This window comes from Scyliorhinus canicula, chromosome 5 (assembly GCF_902713615.1).
Source record: "Scyliorhinus canicula chromosome 5, sScyCan1.1, whole genome shotgun sequence".
NCBI lineage: Eukaryota > Metazoa > Chordata > Chondrichthyes > Carcharhiniformes > Scyliorhinidae > Scyliorhinus > Scyliorhinus canicula.
Genome location: NC_052150.1, coordinates 148,988,020 through 149,011,875, shown reverse-complemented (window position 1 = coordinate 149,011,875; position 23,856 = coordinate 148,988,020). Strand labels below are relative to the sequence as shown.

Below are 23,856 nucleotides of genomic sequence, written 5' to 3'. Positions count from 1 at the left end.
GGGTGTTCCTACCTCCACCTGATGTACATGAGCATTTGTGTGGTGCACACCAAATAGTGCCCCAGGAGCCTCTTCACTAACGTGCCCAACCAGGGTGAGATTTTTGGGATGGTGGAGGGTGTTGGAGACAGCTGAGATGGAAAATCTGTGCCATGGGGAACCACAGCTCAGCGGGGTCTCACTTCCTTGCCTGAGGCCGATCTCCACCCCGGCGACTGCCCCCCGGCCACAGCCTTGGCCTGCTGGTCTGCCATGTTGGTTGCCATGGGGGTTGGTGCAAAGGGCATATTGCTGGCCACTCACTCTGGCTGCCGTGAGGAGGCTATGCAGTTTCTTCTGTCACTGCTGGCCGGTCTAGATGGTGTTGCACGTGGGGCTTACTGCCTCTGCCACTTGCGCCCAGGCACAGCCAACAGTGGTGGCTAACAGCCTCCTTCCCAGGCCAGGGTACAGGATGGCCGCCTCTCCTGCACGACGTCCAGGAGGGTCTCAAGCTATAGCTCGGTTTCCCTGTCTTTTGAGTGATCCTGAGCTTCATCCACAACTTGGTAGACACAATTATGTTGTTTAACTGCATTGTTCCTCTTGCACCTTCTTGATGAAGGATAGGTTTTCTGAGCCCAACATGCCATGGCAATGTGGACATTCATGACACTGTTCTTGCATGTATTTGTTTTATCCAGCATTCCCCCACTGAGTGTCCAACCCATGTATAATGGTGACCTTTGCTGGCTTGTTCCTCAAGGTATCCATTTTTTGGATCTAACTCCAGCCCCTATCTGTGAACCCTTTCTCGTTGCAAGTTCCATAGATGTGGCAACTTCCACAGTAGCTCTCAGAGAAGCAGCTTCCTCTGAATAGCTTCATTACAGAGTCCATAACCAGTCTGTCTCGAAGAGTGTCATCAAGAGTTGTACCAAATTCACAATATCTATCTAATCTTCTTAAAGACGGTACAAACTGTAAAATGGTTTCCTTCTTTGGACTATGGTGGTGGAACCAAAACCTTTCTGAAATCAGTAATGGTCTAGGGGAGAAATTACTCTTTAGGATTTTTATGTCCATGGCACCCATTTTCATGTCATTTTTGGATCCCGGCTCCGAGGGTCTAGATTTCCTCCCTTCCAACCGTGTTGGAAAGTAAGGCGCAAACAATCCCTTGAACAAGCAACTGGGAAGTTTTCCCCCTTTTTGCCCCCGAGTAGTGGCCTGTGCAGAGTTGGCAGATTGCACAGTCCCTGCAGTTCCAACCCCACTCAAATCAACGCAAGCAAGCTTTCGACTGTCAAACTTCTTCCTCACAGTTGCTGTTAAAAATTTTGTTGATCCGTCACATCAGCGGCAGTACGTCACTCGCCATCTGTGTGAGAGAAAGTGCAGTCATGAGAATTTGATGTTGCTCCTGATGCCGTCCCACAGTTAGTTGATGAAAATCCACTTTCCAGCGATTTTTCTGCCACAATCTTCATTGCCAGTTCTCTGTCATATTCCTATGTTGCCCAAAGAGAAAAGGTATGGAGGTGCCCACACTCTGGCGTCTTGTAAAACACAATGAGAGGTTATTAAGGGTGTTGCTCATACAATCAAGATGGTGATATGTCCAAAGCCTGCACAAAACACACCACTAAAGTCACTACACATCACATGATGCATAACTAGCAAGACGTATTCCCAGATACATAATTAAGAATTTTTCCCAAATATTTGTAACTCCTGAGCAATGGGAAACAAGCACCTGCCTTCCCTACAAAATAACTTCAGCCTACACCTAATATAATTCTTGGCCAATGGGAGAATTATTAATGGTTTCCCTGCAAAGAACTGACCTTGACATTTCTTACAATTCTAGCCCTTAGGCCATCCTTTTACCCAATCAGAATCCTAGTTTTGGCTTCTATTTACTGCTAACGCTGGGCTCACTGGAGCCTCAACTACAACTCAGTTCACACCATTTGCTTTCTCTTTATAGTTACAGTGTTTACAACTTAGACTTAGTAACAACATTCCAAAAATACATACAAATTAAGACTTTCCATCACTAAACTTGCATATAGTACAGTTTGATAACTTAAGCCTTATTAATTTTAAGGTGAAGTCTAACAGGGTTCTTGAAAATCCACTTTGCTTGATTCATTGCTTCCGTTTATCTTTTGCAGTTTCTTACTGACAGTTTTTCTAGCTATGTTACCTGCATTTCTTTTGTCCATTTCCTTTTGGGCAGTGGTTTATTTTTCTTTCTAAGTAAGAGGAGGCCAAGCAAGAGACAGGAATCTGCTTTATTCAAATACAATGCAGAAGTGTGGCAGATAAATTGCGCAGATCTGTGCTTTATATATAAAATAAAACTTAAAAATATGTTGGATTTTAATTAAATGAATAACAGCCATTGTAATCAGCTGATGCTCACATTTATGTTCCTACATTAGTTTGTTTTAAGTTATGTAATCAATATTATTCATGAAAAATGCATTCAGTAAAGCAGGTCAAATGTTCATAGTTGTAGCCAAGGCACTGAATAATAATAGCATGTACGAAGCATTCATAACTCACAGCAGGTAGCTCTGAAATATTTTTATGGTCAAGAGACTTTGGCATGATGAAATGAAAATAGATGGATATTCTGCTGAAGTATGGCAGCAATGTTTTACTGATGGAATACCATGGTACTGGTCTCTCCAAGGAGCTGTGCATTCAGTATTGCACTAATTGAGAAAAAAAAGACAAAATGCATGATTCACTCATACTTTAAAAGATATTTATTAATTATAAAATCCTGCAAGGTAAAAGCTCTGACATCTAATTAATCATGGTAGTGAGCAGGAATTGGGTAAATTTCAATTGCGATAGGGGAACAATATTGACAGAAGCAGTAGACAGTGGGCATGTGGTATATTACCCACTTGCGGCCTACCAATGTTGAATATTCCTTGAATGTTGAAGTAACTTCTAAATATTTTCTGCTTTCTTTTCCCTTCATTTTCCTCTATTAAAAATAGTGACTGATGTCGAGTCAATTCCACAGACACAAATATGTATCCAGTACTTTTCCCACAAGATCACTCCACTTGTGTTTTGAAAGCTATTGTTACAAATGAAATGCTCACAAGGTTTAAGGTAAAATAGGGTAACAAAGACCCTATTTGATCTGTAATGCATTCTGCCCAGCAACAGGCTTGGTTACCATAGGGACCATAAGACCATAAGTCATAGGAGCAGAATTAGATCACTCGGCCCATCGAGTCTGCTCCGCCATTCAATTATGGCTGATATTTTCTCACTCCCATTCTCCTGATAGGGGGCCTAAGTCAAAAGATACCAAGAGCAAGGTGTAAAATGTTCACACCTGAATCAAAGGCAGTTGTGGCTGATTGTGGACAGACTTTGTCCCCAAGCTTTCAGACAGGAAAAAAGAGAGACGGAGGTATCACAGAGACTAAAACAGCTAGCATAGTCAGACTGTAGACTACCAGCCAGAATGGGAAGGGAAGACAGTCTCTGGTCAAAGAGGTGCATTCCATGGCAATTTAAGAAATCCACAAGATTCATCCTGGCATGGACTGGGTTGGGCGGATGGGAAAGAATTACAGGAATGGCTTTTACTACTGGTATTCAGTTATGGACTTCTCTAAAAACTTACAGAAACACCTTTTGATGGTGACTCAAGGGGGGAGACTCAAACCCTTTGGAAGAGAAGATTAGTGTTGGACTGGTTCCTGTTAAAACTGTTATTCTGCAGAGAGTGGGATGTAGAGGGTAATTGTTGCATGAGGTTTTCAGTCTTGTTAAAAACCTGCAAAAAGATCATCTGCTCTGCAGTTTAAAGTATTAATTGCTTGCTCGGTAATGTTTAGAAATGTTGCTTTTAGTTGGTTTGTTACAGTAAAAGTCTTAAAACTTGAAATCTTGTCATGCAACTCCTTTAAGTTGGTCACTGAGAATTCAAGGCCGGGATTCTCCCCTATCCAGCGGGGCGGGGGGGGGTCCCAGTGTAGCAGAGTGGCGCCAACCACTCCGGCGTCAGGCCTCCCCAAAGGTGCGGAATTCTCCGCACCTTTAGGGGTTGGGCCCGCGCCGGAGTGGTTTCCGCTACGCCGACTGGCACCAAAACTGGCGCCAACAGACTTTGGCGCTACGCCGCCCGGCATCGGGGCTGGCCAAAAGGCCTTTGCCAGTCTGCACATGCGCCGGTGGTGACGTCATCGGCCGCTGACGTCACCACCGGCGCATGCGCGGCGGGAGGGGTCTCTTCCGTCTCCGCCATGGTGGAGACCATGGCGGCGGCGGAAGAAAAAGAGTGCCCCCACAGCACTGGCCTGCCCGCCAATCGGTGGGCCCCGATTGCAGGCGAGGCCACTGTGGGGGCACCCCCCCGGGGTCCGATCACCCCGCGCCCCCACCCCCCCACCAGGACCTCGGGGACCCACTCGCGCCGCCAATCCCGCCGGCACCAGAGGTGGTTTAAACCACGTCGGCGGGATTGGCCTGTCAGCGGCGGGACTTTGGCCCATCGCGGGCCGGAGAATCGCCGCGTGGGGCACGCCGATCGGCGGGGCGTGATTCCTGCTCCCGCTGATTCCCAGGTGGCAGCGAATTCCGGCCACGGTGGGGGCAGGATTTACGCTGGCCCCGGGCTATTCCCCGACACTGCGGGGGGTCGGAGAATTCCGTCCCAAATATCTTTTTAAAAGTTACCTCAACAGAAATTGTAACATTGTTTTATTTCCCACATTGTAAATTCTCTGAAGGGACACTAAATAAGAATCAGGACTTAGTAAATTTGCCTCTGGGGGCAATTGAGCAACAGGTATTTTTCTTTTAAAAATTCCAACTGTTTGCCATTGACATTTCTTGCCCCAGGATGTCAGAATGTGGGATTTCAAAAAGCCTTTAGAAAGTGTCAGGAAAGAACACAGTACATTAGGAGTGTGACCTTCCTGCCATTATCCTAGAAATGACCATCAGGAGAATTACCACTTGGAAACCAATTGCTGGGTGGTGGGGTGATAAATAATTTATATCGATCAGCACAAAGCATCTGAAAAACAACATCATTAAGAAACGTACTTACTGTTCTAATATTACATCCCTTTTATAACAATTCCAGACACTCGTTTCAAACAGGATTTTTTAATGTCAAACATGCTGCATGCCAAACCTGTGGAAAGATTATAAGGTTAGGCCATTCAGCCTCTCAAGCCTGTTCCAATATTGAATTCAATCATGCTTGATCTGTATCTCATGTCTGCCTTTGCTCCATATTTGTTAATTTCCTTACCCAACAAAGATTTATCAATTGACAAAGAGTCATCCAGACTCAAAACATTAGCGCCATTCTCTCTCCAAAGGTGCTGTCAGACCTACTGAGATTGTCCAGTATTCTGTTTTTGTTTCAGATTCCAGCATTTGCTGTAATTTGCTTTTCTCTAAAGATTTATCAATCTTTACCAAGAAGGCTTCAAATATTTTGGGGCAGAGAAGTCTAGATTTCTCTAACCGTTGTATGAAATAGTCTTTCCTGGTGTCCCTTCTAAATGGCTTAAACCTAATGTGATGTCACCAGGGGCTGGGGATTGTGATAGGTGAGATGGAGTTCCCTCAGTTTAATAACTCACAGTTGCCCAGATACAATATAAAAGTGAAAGTTTATTCACAGGTCTTCAGAACAAAACAGAAAAAAAAGGGATGAAATACCTGGCTCTCCCTCGAGCCAAACTTTACACACAGTTTTGCACACAAGTCCCTCCACTCTCCAAGGCAGCCTCCTCTCATTCACCCAGTACTGGGCTCCTTCTCTTCTGGCAGGACTTAGTACTCTGCTTATAGAGCCTGATCAGGCTGCACAGATGATCCTCGTTGCACCGATTCTTCATCAATCTGTCATGTGACTTCCTGTGGCCCTCTGGGAGTGAAAGAGCGTGTCCAGAAACTGGAGGAAAGTACTGTCCTTCCAGTACACAGTTCACAGGAGGTTCACTAGGCTGATTCCTGGGATGAAAAGTTTATCTTGCGAGGAACGATTGAGCAGAGTGGGCCGATACTCAACTTTAGAAGAATGAGAGTGATCTTATTGAAACATAGAAGTCTTGTTTAGTCAGTAAGGGAATCAAGGGTTATGGAGATAAGGCGGGAATGTGGAGTTGAGGATAATAACAGGTCAGCAATGATCTCATGAATGATGGAGCAGACTTGATGGGCCAAATGACACACTCCTACTCCTCCTCTCAAGGTCTTATTTTCAAATTCTGAGGGAGCTTGACAGGATGGATGCTGATAGGATGTTTCTCCTTATGGGATAATCTAGAACTCTGGGGCACAGTTTAAAAATAAGGGGCTGGATTCTTCTGCCCTACCTGTTGCAAGATCGTCATGGGCGGGTCGCGGACCATGTTAAGGTTGGGTGGGAATTACTGGTCACCGGGCGGGCGCGGCTGGAGAATCCCGCCCAAGGAGTCTTTCATTCTTCCATTTAGATGGAGATGCAGCGGAATTTCTTCTCTCAGAGGGTGCTTTGCGTTTGAAATTCTCTGCAGTGGAGGTTGGGTCATTGAATAAATTCAAGGTGAAGTTAGACAGGTTTTTGATTGAAGGAGTCAAGGGTCATGGTGGGCAGGCAGTGGAATTAAGGCCAGAATCAGATCAGCCATGAATGATCTCAATGAATGGCAAAGCAGGCTTGAGAGGCCGAACAGTCTGCTCCTCCTATTTAATGTCTTCTTAAACACCTCAATCTGATCACCACCCAATATTGTATCCTCCAGATAATACATTCCAACCTATCCTCAAAACTAAATCCTCTAAACCCTGATATGGGACCAGTGAGCTCAGTTGGTTAGACAGCGAGTTTGTTCATCAGATCAGTGCTGACAGTATGGAGTTGGATTCCCACTCCGACTGGCTGAGGAAGACTTTGAAGGGTCAGCAGGCTGGTTTTGCCGTTGTTGTTTCTGCTGGCCAAGTCAACGCCAGGTGGTCAATTCAGTTTCATTCCTTTTTGTTGTCTTTGTAAATGTTGGATACAACTGAGTGGCTTGCTCAGCCATTTCAAGAGTCAACCAGATTGCAGTGGGTCTAGAGTCGCATGTAGGCCAGACCATGCATGGATGTCACGTTCACTTCCCTTAGTGACATTAGTGAACTGACAATGGTTTCATGGTCACCAATAGACCTTTCATTCAGATATTAATTTAACTGAAATTCCACCATCTCCTGTGGTGGGATTTGAACTCGGATCATCAGAAAATTATCCTGGTTCTCTCAATTACTAGTCCAGCTACAATACCACTGTGCCCTGCTGCACACACCCCCTACCAACTTGCTCATTTCATGAGGAATTTCTATTGCTCCTGGCCATGCCCACCAAAAATGTAGCAGGACATGAGGATAGGGCAGAATTTTACGCACCCCGCCCCAGCAGGTTGTCAGGTGAATGGGAGATGGGAGCATGAAATTGAAGGAACAGGATTCTCTTTGGGTTACCCATACTTCCACAAACTGGTACCAATTTTACGCTGGGGCAGGCAGGCCCAATTAAGGCCCTTAAGTAACCACTTAATGACCACTTAAGAATCTTCTCCTGCCCAACCCGAATCTTTGGGCTGGCGACCGGGTTACAGCTCTTGGTGGAGGAGAACAAAATAAAAATAAAGTAAGTTCGATCTTGGGCGGAAATTAGGGGTGGTGTCTCAATCAGTAGTCTCCTTTGTGGCTCAGGCCACCCTCATCTTATGGCCCGGTAACCTCCAGACATCCCTCCTCCCACCAACCACTCCCTCAACCTATACCCCAAGCTCCTGATTGTCCTCCTGATCAGCCTCCCAGACGTTCATTACCCTCCCTGCCCTGGAACCCCTGCCACTTACCTGTCTTCCGGTCACTATGACTTTGTGCCAGGCAGCTCCTCACAGTGCCTCCTCCGGCCAATGCAGTGCTGCATCTGGAGGGACTGGAGAGCTGCGAGTCAATCTCCAAGGCATCACTTCCTCCTGATTGAGGGGCGGAAGTTCCACCTTACGTCAACCAACACTCATTAGAGCATGATATGGCATCGGGGCTGCTGGGGATGTGTTCCCTACCATCCTGAAAATTCAAGCCATGGCATACGTCTGCTGGAGCAAGATCTCTGGCTATTTTTGGCAACTGGTGACTGCAATATTGCTCAATTGTTGGACAGTGATGGTATGAAAATCCATTGCTGCACCTGGAAGGTCACAATTTCTTTTTTTTTAATAAATTTAGTGCACCCAATTAATTTTTTCCAATTAAGGGGCAATTTAGCGTGGCCATTCCACCTACTCTACACATCTTTGGGTTGTGGGAGCAAAACCCACGCAAACACGGGGATAATGCACAAACTCCACAGGGACAGTGACCCAGAGCCGGGATCGAACCTGGAACCTCGGCGCCGTGAGGCAACAGGGCTAACCCACTGCGCCACTGTGATGCCCGGTCACAATTTCAACTTGCAGTTACTTCCTTCCTTAGATTAGGAGACCAAAACTGCACACAATATTCCAAGTGTGAAGGTCATGTATAATTGCAGCAAGACATCCCTGCTGCTGTACTCAAATCCTCTTAGTGTCTATTGCAAAAGGACTGGAGTATAAAAGTAGAGAAATATTGTTGCAATTGAGACCACATCTGGAGTAGTGCACCTAGTTTTGGTCTCCTTATTTGAGGAAGGATGTAGTGACATTGGAGGCAGTTCAGAGGAGGTTCACCAGATTAATTCCAGGAATGAAAGGGTTGACATGTAAGGAGAGATTGAACAATTTGAACTTGTACTCGCTAGAATTTAGAAGAATGAGCAGATCTGATCGAGGTATACAAAATACTAAAAGTGATTGATAAAATAAACATAGACCAAATGTTCCCCCTTTTAGGGCAATCTAGAACAAGAGGTCACAGATATAAATTGAGAGGTGGTAGATTTTGGATTGGATTGGATTTGTTTACTGTCACGTGTACCGAGGTACAGTGAAAAGTATTTTTCTGCAAGCAGCTCAACAGATCATTCAGTACATGGGAAGAAAAGGGAATTAAACAAAATTCAAGAAAATACAAGAAAATACATAAGAATACATAATAGGGCAACACAAGGTATACAATGTAACTAAGCATTGTACATAAGCATTGGCATCGGTTGAAGCATACAGGGTGTAGTGTTAATGAGGTCAGTCAATAAGAGGGTCATTTAGGAGTCTGGCGACAGTGGGGAAGAAGCTGTTTTTGAGTCTGTTCATGCGTGTTCTCAGACTTCTGTATCTCCTGCCCGATGGAAGAAGTTGGAAAAGTGAGTAAGCCGGGTGGGAGGGATCCTTGATTATGCTGCCCGCTTTCCCCCAGCAGCGGGAGGTGTAGATGGAGTCCATGGATGGGAGGCAGGTTTGTGTGATGGACTGGGCGGTATTCATGACTCTCTGAAGTTCCTTGCAGTCCTGGGCCGAGCAGTTGCCATACCAGGCTGTGATGCAGCCCGATAGGATGCTTTCTATAGTGCATCTGTAAAAGTTGGTAAGGGTTAATGTGGACATGCCGAATTTCCTTAGTTGTGCTTTCTTGGTGATAGCGTCGACGTGAGTGGACCAGGACAGATTTTTAGTGATGTGCACCCCTAGGAATTTGAAACTGCTAACCATCTCCACCTCGGCCCCGTTGATGCTGACAGGGGTGTGTACAGTACTTTGCTTCCTGAAGTCGATGACCAGCTCTTTAGTTTTGCTGGCATTGAGGGAGAGATTTAAAACTGAGATGAGGAGGAACTACTTTTCGCAAAGGGTGGTGAATTTGTGGAATTTGCTGTCCCATAATGCGGTGGAATCAGAGTCATTAAATGGTTTCAAGTAGGACATATTTCTGATAAAAAATGGGATAAAGGGATGTGGGGAACAGGCAGGAAGGTGGATTTGAGACCAGGGAAAGATCAACCATGGTCTGATGGCTCGAAGGACTCAATAGCCAACTTCTGCTCCTAATTCCTATGTTCCTATGAAGGCCAACATACCATTTGCCTTCTGTACTGCCTGCTGTATCTGCATGCTTACCTTCAGTGACTGATGTACGAGGACACCCAGATCTTGCATCTTGCACATTCTCCTCTCCTGATTTATGGCCATTCAGATAATAGCCTGCCTTTTTGTTTTTGCTACCAAAGCGGATAACCACATTTCTCCAAATTATACTGCCTCTGCCATTCCTTTGCCCACTCACTCAACTTGTCCAAATCAAACGGACTGGCCAGGAGTACATTGAAATCATCAGGTCTACAGATAAGAAAGGCATGGGACACTAGAGATGCAGGCGCATAAAGAGAAGCCATTGCAGCTCATTCCCTTGTTACGATTAGATAGTAAGAACAGTTTCATTCAACTTGACGATACAGGAACGACATTAAAATATGATTATGTGGTTAACCACATAAAAGGTGGCATACAGGTTGAAAAGAACAAGGAGGGATAGTTCATCATAACCACTGTTACATAGGATGCCATTTGAAAGTTTGTTGAGGCAGATTTCAGAAATGTGGAGGAGCGGAAACTTGATTGAAGGGATTCAACATGATGACTTGGGAGAGATGAACAAGGGTTTGGGAGGTGACAACATGGACTTTGGAGGGGAACGGGCTGTTGAAAATAAGGTGATAATTTACAAGCATAGAGAGGTCAAGATTGTCCTCTTTGAAGAGATAGACGATGACAGCAGATTTGAAGGAGATGGGCAGTACCTGAACAGAGGGAACAACTAACAACACCTTATAGATGAGGAAAATTGCTTGCTCTCAGAGGGTTGTGTAATATTGGAACTGTTATAGGCCAGGGTTTAGAGAACACCAAAGTTTATCATGGAGTTCACCTCACCTACAACTTTTAATAGATTTTGGTTATGGGCAGCGCAAGAGTCCACTCTCCAGGTGTTATGCAACAGAGACCTTGGGCGGAATTCTACGACCCCCCGCAGGGTCGGGGAATCGCCTGGGGCCTTCGTAAATCCCGCCCCCGCCGTGGCCGGAATTCTCCGCCACCCGGGAATTGGCCAGTCGGCGGGCCCCCAGCGGCGATTCTCCGGCCCGCGATGGGCCGAATCCAGCTGCTATCAGGCCTCTCCCGCCGACATGGTTTAAACCACCTCTGTGCCGTCGGGAGCAGGCGGCGCGAGCGGGCCCCGGGGTCCTGGGGAGGACGCGGGGCACTCGGACACCGGGGCCTCCCCACGGTGGCCTGGCCCGCGATCGGGGCCCACCGATCGGCCGGCGGGCCTGTGCCGTGGGGGCACTCTTTTTCTTCTGCCGCCGCCACGGCCTCCACCATGGCGGAGGCGGAAGAGACCCCATTCACCGCACATGCGCCGGTGGTGACGTCAGCAGTCGCTGACGCTCCGGCACATGCGCGGACTCACGCCGACCGGCGAAGGCCTTTCAGCCAGCCCCAACGCCAGCCGGCGTGGCGCCAAAGGCCGTTGGTGCCAGTCGGCAGAGCGGGAGCCACTCCGGCGCGGGCCTCGCCCCTAAAGGTGTGGAGAATTCTGCACCTTTGGGGAGGCCCGATGCCGGAGTAGTTGGCGCCACTCCACTACGCCGGGACCCCCCGCCCCGCCGGGTAGGGGAGAATACCGCCCCTTAAGTATTTTAAAAACAAAACAATGTTTATTCTATGAATTCAGTTCACACTTTATAAACATACAGGAAACAGTTTATCAACTGCCAACACTGATAATCCCCACAGATACAATACTCTATAGGTAACCCTAAACAACATTCATAACAAAACATCCTTTTTTAACAAAGATAACATAGAACATATAGTGCAGAAGGAGGTCATTCGGCCCATTGAGTCTGCACCGACCCACTTAAGCCCTCACATCCACCCTATCCCCGTAACCCAATAACCCCTCCTAACCTTTTTGGACACTAAGGGCAATTTAGCATGGCCAATCCACCTAACCTGCACATCTTTGGACTGTGAAAGGAAACCGGAGTACCTGGAGGAAAACCACGCAGACATGGGGAGGACATGCAGACTCCGCACCGACAGTGACCCAGTGGAGAATTGAATCTGGGACCCTGGTGCTGTGAAGCCGCAGTGATATCCACTTGTGCTAACCTGCTGCCCCCGACAGATAGCAGGTTTGAAATCTCTACAGAAAGCAGGTATCACTTTTAAATTATTAAGTGATCTGAACACCTTTTTTAACATACAGAGAGAGAGACCCCAACATCCTTGTAGTCTGAATACAGCTTTTCACTTGAAAACAAAACTAACACACACTGCAGCTGAAGCTCAAAACGAAAGTAAAAGACAGAATCACATTCCAGATCCATCCACACAATGACATCACTGCAGCTATTTGACAAACACCCATTTCTTAAAGATACACTTACATGACAAATCCCTCTGTCTCAGAAGGCGGTGGAAGTAGGTGATTGAATATTTTAAAGACAGAGGTAGATAGATTCTTGTTAGGCAAGGGAATCAATGAAATGGAAGGTAGATGGGAATGTGGAACTCGAAACACAAACATATCAAACATGATCTTATTGAATGGTGTGGCAGGCTCGAGGGGCTGATTGGCCTACTTCTGCTCCTATTGTGTTTGTTCATATGTTCTTATGACATTGTATGTGGGCCTTCATTTTTTTTTAAAACAAACTATTATTCTTAAACTCTTCTGTTCTACAACCTGAAGTGGTTAATACTTCATGCCTGAAATGACACCTTCCCACCTGCATCACACTGCATTATCCAGATTGAAGGACATCTGCCACACATCAGCCTATTTCCCCAGTGCATCTCAATTAGTCTGCAATCTCCGCATTTAATCTAAAGTCTAACTCCCACACACATCTTTGTGACATTGGCAAAGTGGAAAATCGAACTACTGATATCTTCATCCACATTATTGATAAAAGATAGTAAAGAGCTACATAACACTGATACCTGTAGAAGTTTGATAGTAACTGGATGGGCTACCATGAATAACTGAGTTCTGCCTACGTAAATGCAAGCATGTCACCACAGCTTAAAAAGTGACATCTACTCCCACAGGTTGAAACTTAACAGCCCATTTATACAGCACTTTATCAAAGGCTTTTTTGAAATCAAAGACCACAACATCCACTGGGCTATCAGGATCCCTCATGAAAGATTCCGTCAAGTCAGATCTTCGGACCTTCTGGTTTTGGCTTCAGTTTGAATCCACTGACGAGCACGTTAGGATGCCAAGTTATGAAGTGTAACTATGGAGATGCTACATTCTATTGGGTGAAGCCAAACGCCTTAAAGTCTGTATTATTTCTTTGTTGCCACATAGGGGAAATATATGGAGGGACCCACTCTCTGAATTCTTGTAAAACACAATGAGAAGTTTACGATCAAAGATGGTGATCTGCCCAAAGCCTGCACAAACATTCGGCTGACGTCACTACAAACCTCTGATGCATAATATCACTCCACTTCATAAGTGCAATGACAACGATTAACATTTATGCCACAGCTCCATTATGTATTATTTCTGTACATATATACATTTCAAAAAGACAGTCTCTGTGGTGGATGTATATTCCCTTTTGACAGAATTTGGCATTCTTGAACTTGGCTATTTGCAACCTTGGAAGTGTCTTCATTCCTTTCAGTAGGTGGTACTCCTTGAGTAATTATCTCAGTATCTGTCACGATGGTATTGAAAAGTCCTCAGAAACAGAATCTGAACTTGCCACTGTCTCTGGTCTCTGTTCTGAAGTATTACTCCCTCGATATTCCAAGGGAAGAAACTCTTGAGAGGTTTCTGTGAACTCATTTTCTGCAGCAAGTAACTGATCACACGTCGCCAAACTCTGGGTGCGATTTAATGGTCTCATCCTGTCCGACTTGGTGTTGGGACGAGGTTGTTGAATCTCGCGAGAGGCCTCTCATGGGATTTGCAATGCCCAAAGCACATTGCGAGATTCAACGGAGTCTTGCAAAATGCCATGATCTGGATCTCGCCCTCACTGGGCGAAATCCAGATCAGCATATTAAAATGATCCAGTAGGCTCATTTAAATATGCGTTCGTGGGAGCGCCGTTTAAGAGGCATCTTGATGAACACATAAATAGGATGGGAATTCAGGGATACGGATCCCGGAAGCACAGAAGGTTCTATTTTAGACAAGCATCATGATTGGCCCGGACTTTGAGAGCCGAATGGCCTGTCCCTGTGCTGTACTGTTCTTAGTTCTTTGATTCTCCCGGCACCCGGGATCAAATGGCCGCACCATGGAGACCTCACCAGAGTGCCATTTATTACTGGTTTCCACAAACGTGGATCAGTCATAATGGCAACTGAGGGGATCACTCAGGCCATTAGAGATCCCCGGATTGTCAGGGACAGGGGAGGGTGGCACCCTGGCATTCCCTCTAGCACCTGGGCACCTTGGCACTGCCAACCTGGCAATGCCACCTGGGCACCCTGTCAGTGCCCCTGTCATGGTACCTAGGTGGTACTGCCAGGCTTGCAGGGCAAGTATCAAGTGGAGTTCACAAACCAAACTGTGGTTGTTGTTTATCTTGAACAACAGCATTGCCGGTGACCTTTGCGTGCTAGCATGTACAGTATTCTGATAAGATATTAGAAATGTGTTCTTGATAATGTTCCCTGGCCCTTCAATGCTTTGATAGAATGCTTCAATTATTGCACAAAATGTTCAGCCAATCAATTCTTTGCTGGATGATATGGAGCTGACTTGATATGGTGTAGACTGTTTTAAGTTGCCCGCAAACCCCTTCGAAGTAAACTGAGTACTATTATCACTAACACAGCAATCGGAAGTTTAAACTTTCCCTGGAAGTTTGCAAGAATGGGTTCACAAGAATATTCCAGGGATGAGAAACTTCAGTAGTGAGGATAGAGTGGCGAGGTTGGGATTGTTCTCCTTGGAGAGAAGAAGGATAAGAGGAGATCTGATAGAGATATTCCAAATCATGAGGGAGCGGGGCAGAGTAGATAGGGAGGAACTGTTCTCACTTGTAAAAGGATCAAGAGTAAGGGGGCACAGATTTAAAGTGATTTGCAAAAGAAATAAATGTAATATGAGACAAAACTTTTTCACACAACAAGTAGTTTGGGTCTGGAATGCACTACCTGGAAGTGTGGTGGAGGCTGGCCCAATCGAGGCATTCAAGAGGACATTAGGTGATTATTTGAATAGAAAAAGTGTATGGGGGCAAGGTAGGGGAATGGCACTAGGTCATAATAATTCTGTGATTCTGCGAACTACTGTCCATGTGGACCCATCAGGATTCCACCGTGCCCCAAGGCACATCACTGACTTAAATTGAGTCATTCACCGCTCCCCATATGGGAAACATCAGGCCAATTATTTCAATTAGAACTGGCGCCTCAGCTTGCAGACAGGTAAATGCTGCAAGTTGTCTGGTTGTCGCTTATGCTGGTAAAAGAACTTCATGGTGATCAGCCAAAGATTATTTTTCAATAGATGCGTAGTAACAATTCCCCATCCCCATATACCATCAAAGAGTGACTTCTAGATTGTAATCTGAACTTGGGGTTCAGACTGTACGAATGAGCTGCTGCAGATTTAATTGTCATGGATTCTGGTTTCATCTCAGTCCCGCAACCAGATGATGATTTTTCAATCTTTTTATTCTTTTTTTTGTTCTCAAATTTCCCTTAATCCAACTGAGTGGGCTGGGGCTGCAATTGAAATGCTTGCTCATTATAAGGACTCTTGGTAAACTGGGTTTTTCCCTTTCAATCACAGATGAGGTCCTGTCTGAAAACTTCCTGGACTACAAAAACCGTGGAGTCAATGGTTCGCACCGAGGACAAATCATTTGGAAAATTGAGCCAAGTTCCTACTTTGGGGAGCGTAAGTACAATGACCAGCTTTGTTGACCCTTTTCAAGAGGCCTGACCTTCATTTTTGACTTGTTTACACAACATTCAGCGCATTGATGCCATTTGTGTGAAGAGAATGTCATTAGGTTGTTTGCGCCTGAACACACCACTACAAGAATGAAGATTACATGTTCTTCTGTCGCTGTGCTTTTAAAAATATAAGTTGTTTTATCAACTAGAAAAAAATGTATTTTGCATTACACATTCATTATTTGAGTTTCCTTTGGCTGTTCGTATTTCATAATGATATGTCTGCTAGGAGAGATGTGGGCAGTGTGCATTTGATAAGAGGAGGGATGCGGGATTGATGGTGTAATTCTGCAGGATATGATCATTCAAAACCAGAAATGCAATGAGCAGAACCAAAAATGGTTGCAGCGGCCGCTGCAGACTTGTGCAAATTAACAGTGGCTCCAGCTCGACCGTACAATTCATTGGTGAACCCTTGCACCTTGAAGCTGCAAGCTGCCCCTTTTTAAAAACAAAATATTTTGCGCTTCTTCCGGCCCTCCCGTACCTCCATCATCATCAGGTTTTCCCCACACACAGCAGAGCTGAATGCAGTGAGGTGCAGAGCGGCTCTCAGGTGCCAATAAGTGCTGTGTCAGATTTACTAAATTATCAGCAGCATCTGGCAGATCACAAATCAAAGGACACAGGGAAGTTGTGAATGTGGTTTTGTGCTGATATGCAGGTCCAGCTCTCTGCAGCATTTTTGGGCTAATTTTGTCTCTTTTTTTGCACGCCCATCTTTTTTTGATGCAGTGGGTGCAAGATGCTGAATAAGCTGTTGCATACGCTGGGGAAATTAAAAATAAATACTTGACTATAGGAATGTATTTCCATTGCTTATGTTATTTTTGGGTCTGTTGTGGTCTCATTGACAGGGAATAATTGCTGTGAGAAGTCAACAATTCCATTATCATTTCTCCATCCCACCAACAGGATAAAATAAGACAATCTAGACAGTCCTCAGTTTTTTGTGACCTCGCAGTTTCTCTGGTTTTATTGCTGACCGGCCATATTTAAATGAGAGAGTCACACCAGAGTATAAACACTGAAATTAAACATTTTCAAGTTCAATGTTTTAGCACTCCTGAGCTGAAATTTTCCTTCTGGTTCCAGCCAGAGTCATAGAATCATAGAATTCCTACAGTGCAGAAGGAGGCCGTTTGGCCCATTGAGTCTGCACTGACCCTATGAAAGAACACCCTACCTAATCCCACCCCCACCCTATCCCTGTATCGCCCTATCCCACCTAACCTGCTTTTGACGTAAGATTGCAGACAGACTGTATGGGCAGATGTGGCAAACCACCCATGGTCCCACTTTGATGCACCAGGACTACATGTTGATGCACTGTCCCAAGGGCAGTGGAAGAAGCAACTCGGGGCATCGCCGTAATAATAATTTGGAGGATGTCAGCCTTTCATGGTATATTTTTTGGATTGGAGGCATTGGTTTCATTGGTCATGCACACTCCACCAAATGCAAAAAGTTACATATGATCCGCATGTTTCATCATTCCCGCCAGAAACATCACGGTGTCCATTGGCAGTTATTTTCTTGGAAGCAGACATGATTCACTATTTGTGCAATGCTTCTCAGTATCTGTGTCATTGAAAAGAGAGGAAACATTGGAATTAAAGCTCTTGCTTCATCCATAGATTTCAAGTTCACTGCTAAATCAAGGATCCCTCCCACCCGGCTTACTCACTTTTCCAACTTCTTCCATCGGGCAGGAGATTCAGAAGTCTGAGAACACGCACGAACAGACTCAAAAACAGCTTCTTCCCCACTGTCACCAGACTCCTAAATGACCCTCTTATGGACTGACCTCATTAACACTACACCCATGTATGCTTCATCCGATGCCAATGCTTATGTAGTTACATTGTATATCTTGTGTTGCCCTATTATGTATTTTCTTGTATTTCTTGAATTTTGTTTAATTCCCTTTTCTTCCCATGTACTGAATGATCTGTTGAGCTGCTTGCAGAAAAATACTTTTCACTGTACCTCGGTACACGTGACAATAAACAAATCCAATCCAATCCAAAATCCCTTAGTAATAAAGATGCTTTAATATAGTATCCTACCGAGCATGCATAAGCTTGATAAGCGTGACAAGAAATGCGTGATGGAATGAGGGGCTGGATTTTATGTTTGGGGGCAGGGCATTGAAGTGCTCCATGTGTAAAGTTCCTGCCTTTGGTTGGCAGGCTCACTGCTTAACTTAGGACCGGGCATTAATAGCCTGGAGGCAGGACTTTTGCTCCTCAGCAACAGGACGCTGTCTCAGAGAGCTGGGGCGAAATTCTTCGACCCCCCGCAGGGTCGGAGAATCACCCGGGGCCGGCGAAAATCCCGCCCGCCGCCATGGCAGAAATTCTCCGCCACCCGGGAATTGACGGAGGCGGGAATCACGGCCCGCCGATCGGCGTGCACGATTCTCCAGCCCGCGATGGGCCGATGTCTCGCCACTGAGAGGCCTCTCCCGCCGCCATGGTTTCAACCACCTCTGGTGGCGGCGGGATTGGCGGCGCGAGCAGGTCCCTGGGGTCCGGGGGGGGGTGCGGGGCAATCGGACCCCGGGGGGTGCCCCCACGGTGGCCAGGCCCGCGATCGGGACCCACCGATCGGAGGGCAGGCCAGTGCCGTGGGGGCACTCTTTTTCTTCCGCTGCCGCCATGGTTTCCACCATGGCAGAGGCGGAAGAGAATCCCCCAGCGCGCAAGCGCTGGTGGTGACGTCAGCGGCAGCTGACGCACCGGCGCATGTACGAACCGGCGAAGGCCTTTCGGCCAGCCCCGGCACCGGGCGTTAAAGGCCGTTGGCGCCAGTTTAGCCGCCAGTCGGTGTGGCGCCAACCACTCCGGCACGTGCCTAGGAGGCCTGACGCCAGAGTGGTTGGCGCCACACTGCTACGCCGGGACCCCCCGCCCCGCCGGGTAGGGGTGAATCCCGGCCCTGAGGCCAGCAGCTCTCCAATCTCAGCAATGCCACTGGAAGTGGTGGCCATTGCTGGTACTGCAGGGAGGTCTGCAGGAAGGCATGCGGCATTGGAGCCGAGATCGATGCTAAGTCTGGAGATATTCCTGGATCCAGGCTAGAAGGCTCCAGCAAGTGGGGCAAGGGGAGCTGGGTGCCGAGATAAACAAACCAGAGGAGAGGGGAACCAGAGTGGGTGGAAGGGTTAGATTAGGTTAGATTTACATTTATTGTCAAATGTACCAAGGTAAAGAGAAAAGTATTGTTCTGCAAACAGATCACTTCATACATGAAAATATAGAACATACGATAAATACACAATGTAAATACATAAGCATAGACCTCGGGTGAAGCACACAGAGTGTAGAGAAGATGTGCAGAAAAATTAGTTTGGTCCATAAGAGGAGTCTGGTAACAGCGGGGAAGAAGCTGTTTTTGAATCTGTTAGTGAATGTTCTAAGACTTTTATATCTCCTGCCCAATGGAAGAAGTTGGAAGAGAGAATAGCCTGGGTGGGAGGGGCCTTTGATTATACTGCCCGCTTTTCAAAGCAGTGGGTGGTTTAAACAGAGTCAGTGGATGGGAAACGGATTCCCGTGATGGATTGGGCTGTCTTCACGCCTCTCTGTAGTTTCTTACAGTGTTGGGCTGAGCAGTTGCCATACCACGCTGTGATGCAACCAGATAGAATGCTTTCTATGGTGCATCTGTAAAAATAGGTAAGAGTTAATGTGGACATGCCAAACGTCCTTGGTTTCCTGAGGAAGTATAGGCGCTGTTGTGCTTTCTTAGTCGTAGTGTTGACGTGGGTGGACCTGGACAGATTGTTGGTGATATCTACACCTAGGAATTTGAAGCCGTCCACCATCTCCAACTCAGCAACATACGTTGTATGCGACACTTCGCTTCCTAAACTCGACGACCAGCTCCTTAGTTTTGCTGACGTTGAGGGAAAGATTATTGTCATTACACCATGCCACTGTGATGTAACCCACTACAGTCCTATCATCAGCAAACTTGTAGATGGAGTTGAAGCAAATTTTGCCACACAGTCATGTGTGCATAAGGAGCATAGCAGAGGGCTAAGTACGCAGCCTTGCAGGGCCTCGGTATTGAGGACTATTGTAGAAGAGGTGTCATTGTTTGTTCTTACTGATTGTGGTCTGTGGGTCAGGAACTCGAAGATCCAGTTGCAGAGTGAGGAGCCAAGTCCTCGGTTTTGGAGCTTTGATGTGAGCTTGGCTGTGATTATGATGTTGAAGGTGGAACTGTAGTCAATGAATAGGAGTTTCAGGTAGGTGTCCTTGTTGTCGAGATGCTCCAGAGATGAGTGTCGGGCCAGGATGATGGCAGTGGATCAAAGCATTCTGGGAGTATGGAGTTGATGTGTCTCATGACCAACCTCTCGAAGCATTTCATAATAATAGATGTTAGGGCCACCAGACGGTAGTCATTGAGGCATGTTGCCTGGTTCTTCTTCGGCATCGGTATTATGGTGGTCTTCTTGAAGCAGGTAGAAACCTCGGAATGGAGTAGGGAGAGGTTAAAGATGTCTACGAACACACCCTCCAGTTAGTTCTTTGAGGAGGTAACAAGGAAGTTAGACAAAGGAGAACCAGTGGATGTGATTTATTTAGCTTTCCAGACGGCCTGTGACAAGGTGCCGTATAGGACACTGTTCAATACGTTAAGAGCCCATGGTGGTAAGGGTAAGATCCTGGCATGGATAGAGGATTGGCTGACTGGCAGAAGGCAGAGAGTGGGGATAAAGGGGTCTTTTTCAGGATGGCAGCCGGTTACTAGTGGTGCGCCTCAGTGGTCTGTGCTGGGATCACAACTTTTCACAATATACTTTAACGATCTGGAAGAAGGAACTGAAGGCACTGTTGCTAAGTTTGCAGATGATACAAAGATCTGTAGAGGGACAGGTAGCATTGAGGAATCACAGGGGTTGCAGAAGGATTTGGAGAAGCTGGAAGAGTGGGCAATGAAGTGGCAGATGAAATACAATGTGGAAAAGTGTGAGGTTATGCACTTTGGAAGGAGGAATTTAGGCATAGACTATTTTCTAAATGGGGAAATGCTTCGGAAAGCAGAAGCACAAAGAGACTTGGGAGTCCTTATTCACGATTCTCTTAAGGTTGATGTGCATGTTCAAGAAGGCAAATGCAATGTTAGCATTCATGTCAAGAGGACTAGAATACAAGACCAGGGATGTACTTCTGAGGCTGTATAAGTTTCTGGTCAGACTCCATTTGGAGTATTGTGAGCAGTTTTGGGCCCCGTATCTAAGGAAGGATGGGCTAGCCTTGGAAAGGGTCCAGAGGAGGTTCACAAGAATGATCGCTGGAATGAAGAACTTGTCATATGAGGAACGTTTGAGGACTCTGGTTCTGCACTCGGAGTTTAGAAGGATGAGAGGGGATCTTATTGAAACTTACAAGATACTGCGAGGCCTGGATAGAGTGGATGTGGAGAGGATGTTTCCACTTGTAGGAAAAACTAGAACCAGAGGACACCATTTCAGACTACAGGGATGATCCTCTAAAACAGAGATGAGGAGGAATTTCTTCAGCCAGAGGGTGGTGAATCTATGGAACTTTGCCGCAGAAGATTGTGGAGGCCAATTCACTGAGTGTCTTTAAGACAGAGATAGATAGGTTCTTGATTAATAAGGGGATCAGGGGTTATGGGGAGAAGGCAGGAGAATGGGGATGAGAAAAATATCAGCCATGATTGAATGGCGGAGCAGACTCGATGGGCCAAGTGGCCTAATTTTGCTCCTATGTCTTATGGTCTTATGGTCTCATAGTCCTTGCAGAACCTGAGTGCTCGACGGGGACTCCGTCAGGACATGTCGCTTTCCATGGGTTCACTTTCGAGAAGGCCGATCTAACTTTGGATGCTGTGATGGTAGGTATGGGTGTGTCTGAGGCTGCTGGGGCAGGTGACTTTGGTTCATTGTCTTCCTGTTCAAAAGAAACATAGAATGCATTGAGTTTATCGGGGAGGTGTAGTCTGTTGCCAGAGATTCTACCCGGCTTTGATTTGTAGCCCGTTATAGTGCTTAAGCCTTTCCACAACTGACGAGAATTTGTGTCATTAGTCTGGGGCTCCAGCTTAGTCTGGTATTGTCTCTTGGTGTCGCTGGTGGCTTTGCGGAGGTTGTACCTAGATTTCTTGTATAGGTCAGGGTCACCTGTTTTGAACACCTCAGACCTGTCCTTCAGTAGGAAGTGGATCTCCCGATTAAACCATGGTTTCTGGTTGGGGAACGTACATGCCACCTTCTTTGGCATGCTATCTTCTGCACATTTGCTGATGAAGTCTATGACGGTGGTGGTATACTCGTCTACGTTGGCCGCTGAGTTCTAGAATATGGACCAGTTCACTGATTCCAAGCAGTCACGTAGGAACTTTTCTGTTGCCTCGGACCAGCATTGCCGGATCCTCATGCTAAAGTTTCTGCTTGTATGCTGGGAGAAGGAGCATTATCTTGTGGTCCGATTTTCCAAAATATGGGTGGTGGGGTGTGGTGGTAGGTGCCTTTGAATTTTTGAGTAGCAGTGGCTCAAAATATTAGGGCCCCTGGTGGGATAGGAGATGCGTTGGTGGAATTTTGGCATAACACTCTTGAGTTTGGCCTGGTTGAAGTCCCCGGCCATGATGAACAAGGCCTCTGGGTGTTCTGTTTCATTGCTATTTATAGCGGTGTACAATTCATCAAGTACCTTCTTAACTTCCGCCTGGGATGGAATGTAGAGCACAGTGATGATGGCAGAAGTGAACTCCCATGGAAGGTAGTATGGGCCGCACTTCACAGTCAGGTATTCCAGGCCCAGGGAGCAGTAGTTCACCAGGGTCACCACATCTGAGCACGAGGAGGAGTTGCTGAAGAACAAACCCCTCCGCCCTTCGCCTTGCCCGAGGATACCGTGCGGTTCATCCGGTGAATTGAGAAGCCATCAGGTTGTATGGCACAGCCCGGTGAGGAGGGGGTGAGCCATGCCTCCATGAAACAGAGCACACAGCAACCTCTTACTTCCCTCTGAGAGGTAAGTCTAACATTAAGCTCGTCCAGCTTGTTTTCGATCACTTGCACATTTGTCAGGAGTATGCAGGGAGAGGAGATTTGAAGCTGCGTTGTTTTAGTCTCACCTGCAGACCGACACATTTCCCTTGTTTCCAAGTTTGGTGGATGCTTATGGGGGGAGCCCTGGGATCTGATGAGAGAAGCCTGACCTGGTAGATGGTAGGTGATTGCATCTGGAGGGGCTCTGGTTGGTATTTAGGGGTCACCGCAGGGAGGGGAGGGGGGGCATGTTCGCGATCCGATCTGGCCCCAGGGTTCCGTGAGGTCGGGTCCTCCTGGACGGATCCAACGCTGGTGGCGGGTCGGGCGCTCCTGAGATCGGGACTTGATCTAGGCCTGGTCGGGCCTACACGTCGATGGGCACAGGCAGCCAATTAACCAGACTCCCTTGCCTACCACCAGTCCGCACAGGAGAAACTGTTGCGATGATTGCTTGGCATGAGCCTCTCTCACTGATGGTTATAGGTGACTATTAATTGGTAATCTATGGTCCTCAATTAGCCCATGAGCATGCGTTATGCCGAGCGTCTCCCTGCTGCTGGTAAAATTGCAGTGGAAGCCAGGACAGGCAGGCACCTTGCCCATGACATTTTATAGTTCTCCCTCTCTGCCAACTCACCAGCTGGGAGTAGTAAAATCCAATACATTAACCTTTTACCTAACTCCGGACACTAACACAATTCTTTATTTGTAGCCAGATCCCAAGAAACTGATGACAGTGACCCAGTCAATACTTTCCCTGATTCAGTTGACACTAATTCTGTTCTGGACGATGGCCTTCAGTCCCAAATTGGGACACCATCTCTTCCTGCATTTCCTGTAGTGGACCTCCAACTCTTCAGTATTTAAAAAGGCCGTGTTACTCATATGCCGCCATTGTGGGCG

At 46.6% G+C, this 23,856-nt stretch overlaps 1 protein-coding gene across 1 annotated transcript in view; it reads left to right on the top strand.

Annotated features, from left to right (window-relative positions):
- Nucleotides 1-23,856, top strand: part of LOC119966320 (E3 ubiquitin-protein ligase HECW1-like) — a 664,661-nt gene that overhangs the window by 157,793 nt on the left and 483,012 nt on the right. Inside the window, 1 exon segment of the mRNA XM_038797802.1 lies at nucleotides 15,751-15,858. Coding sequence (XP_038653730.1) covers nucleotides 15,751-15,858 — 108 coding nt within the window.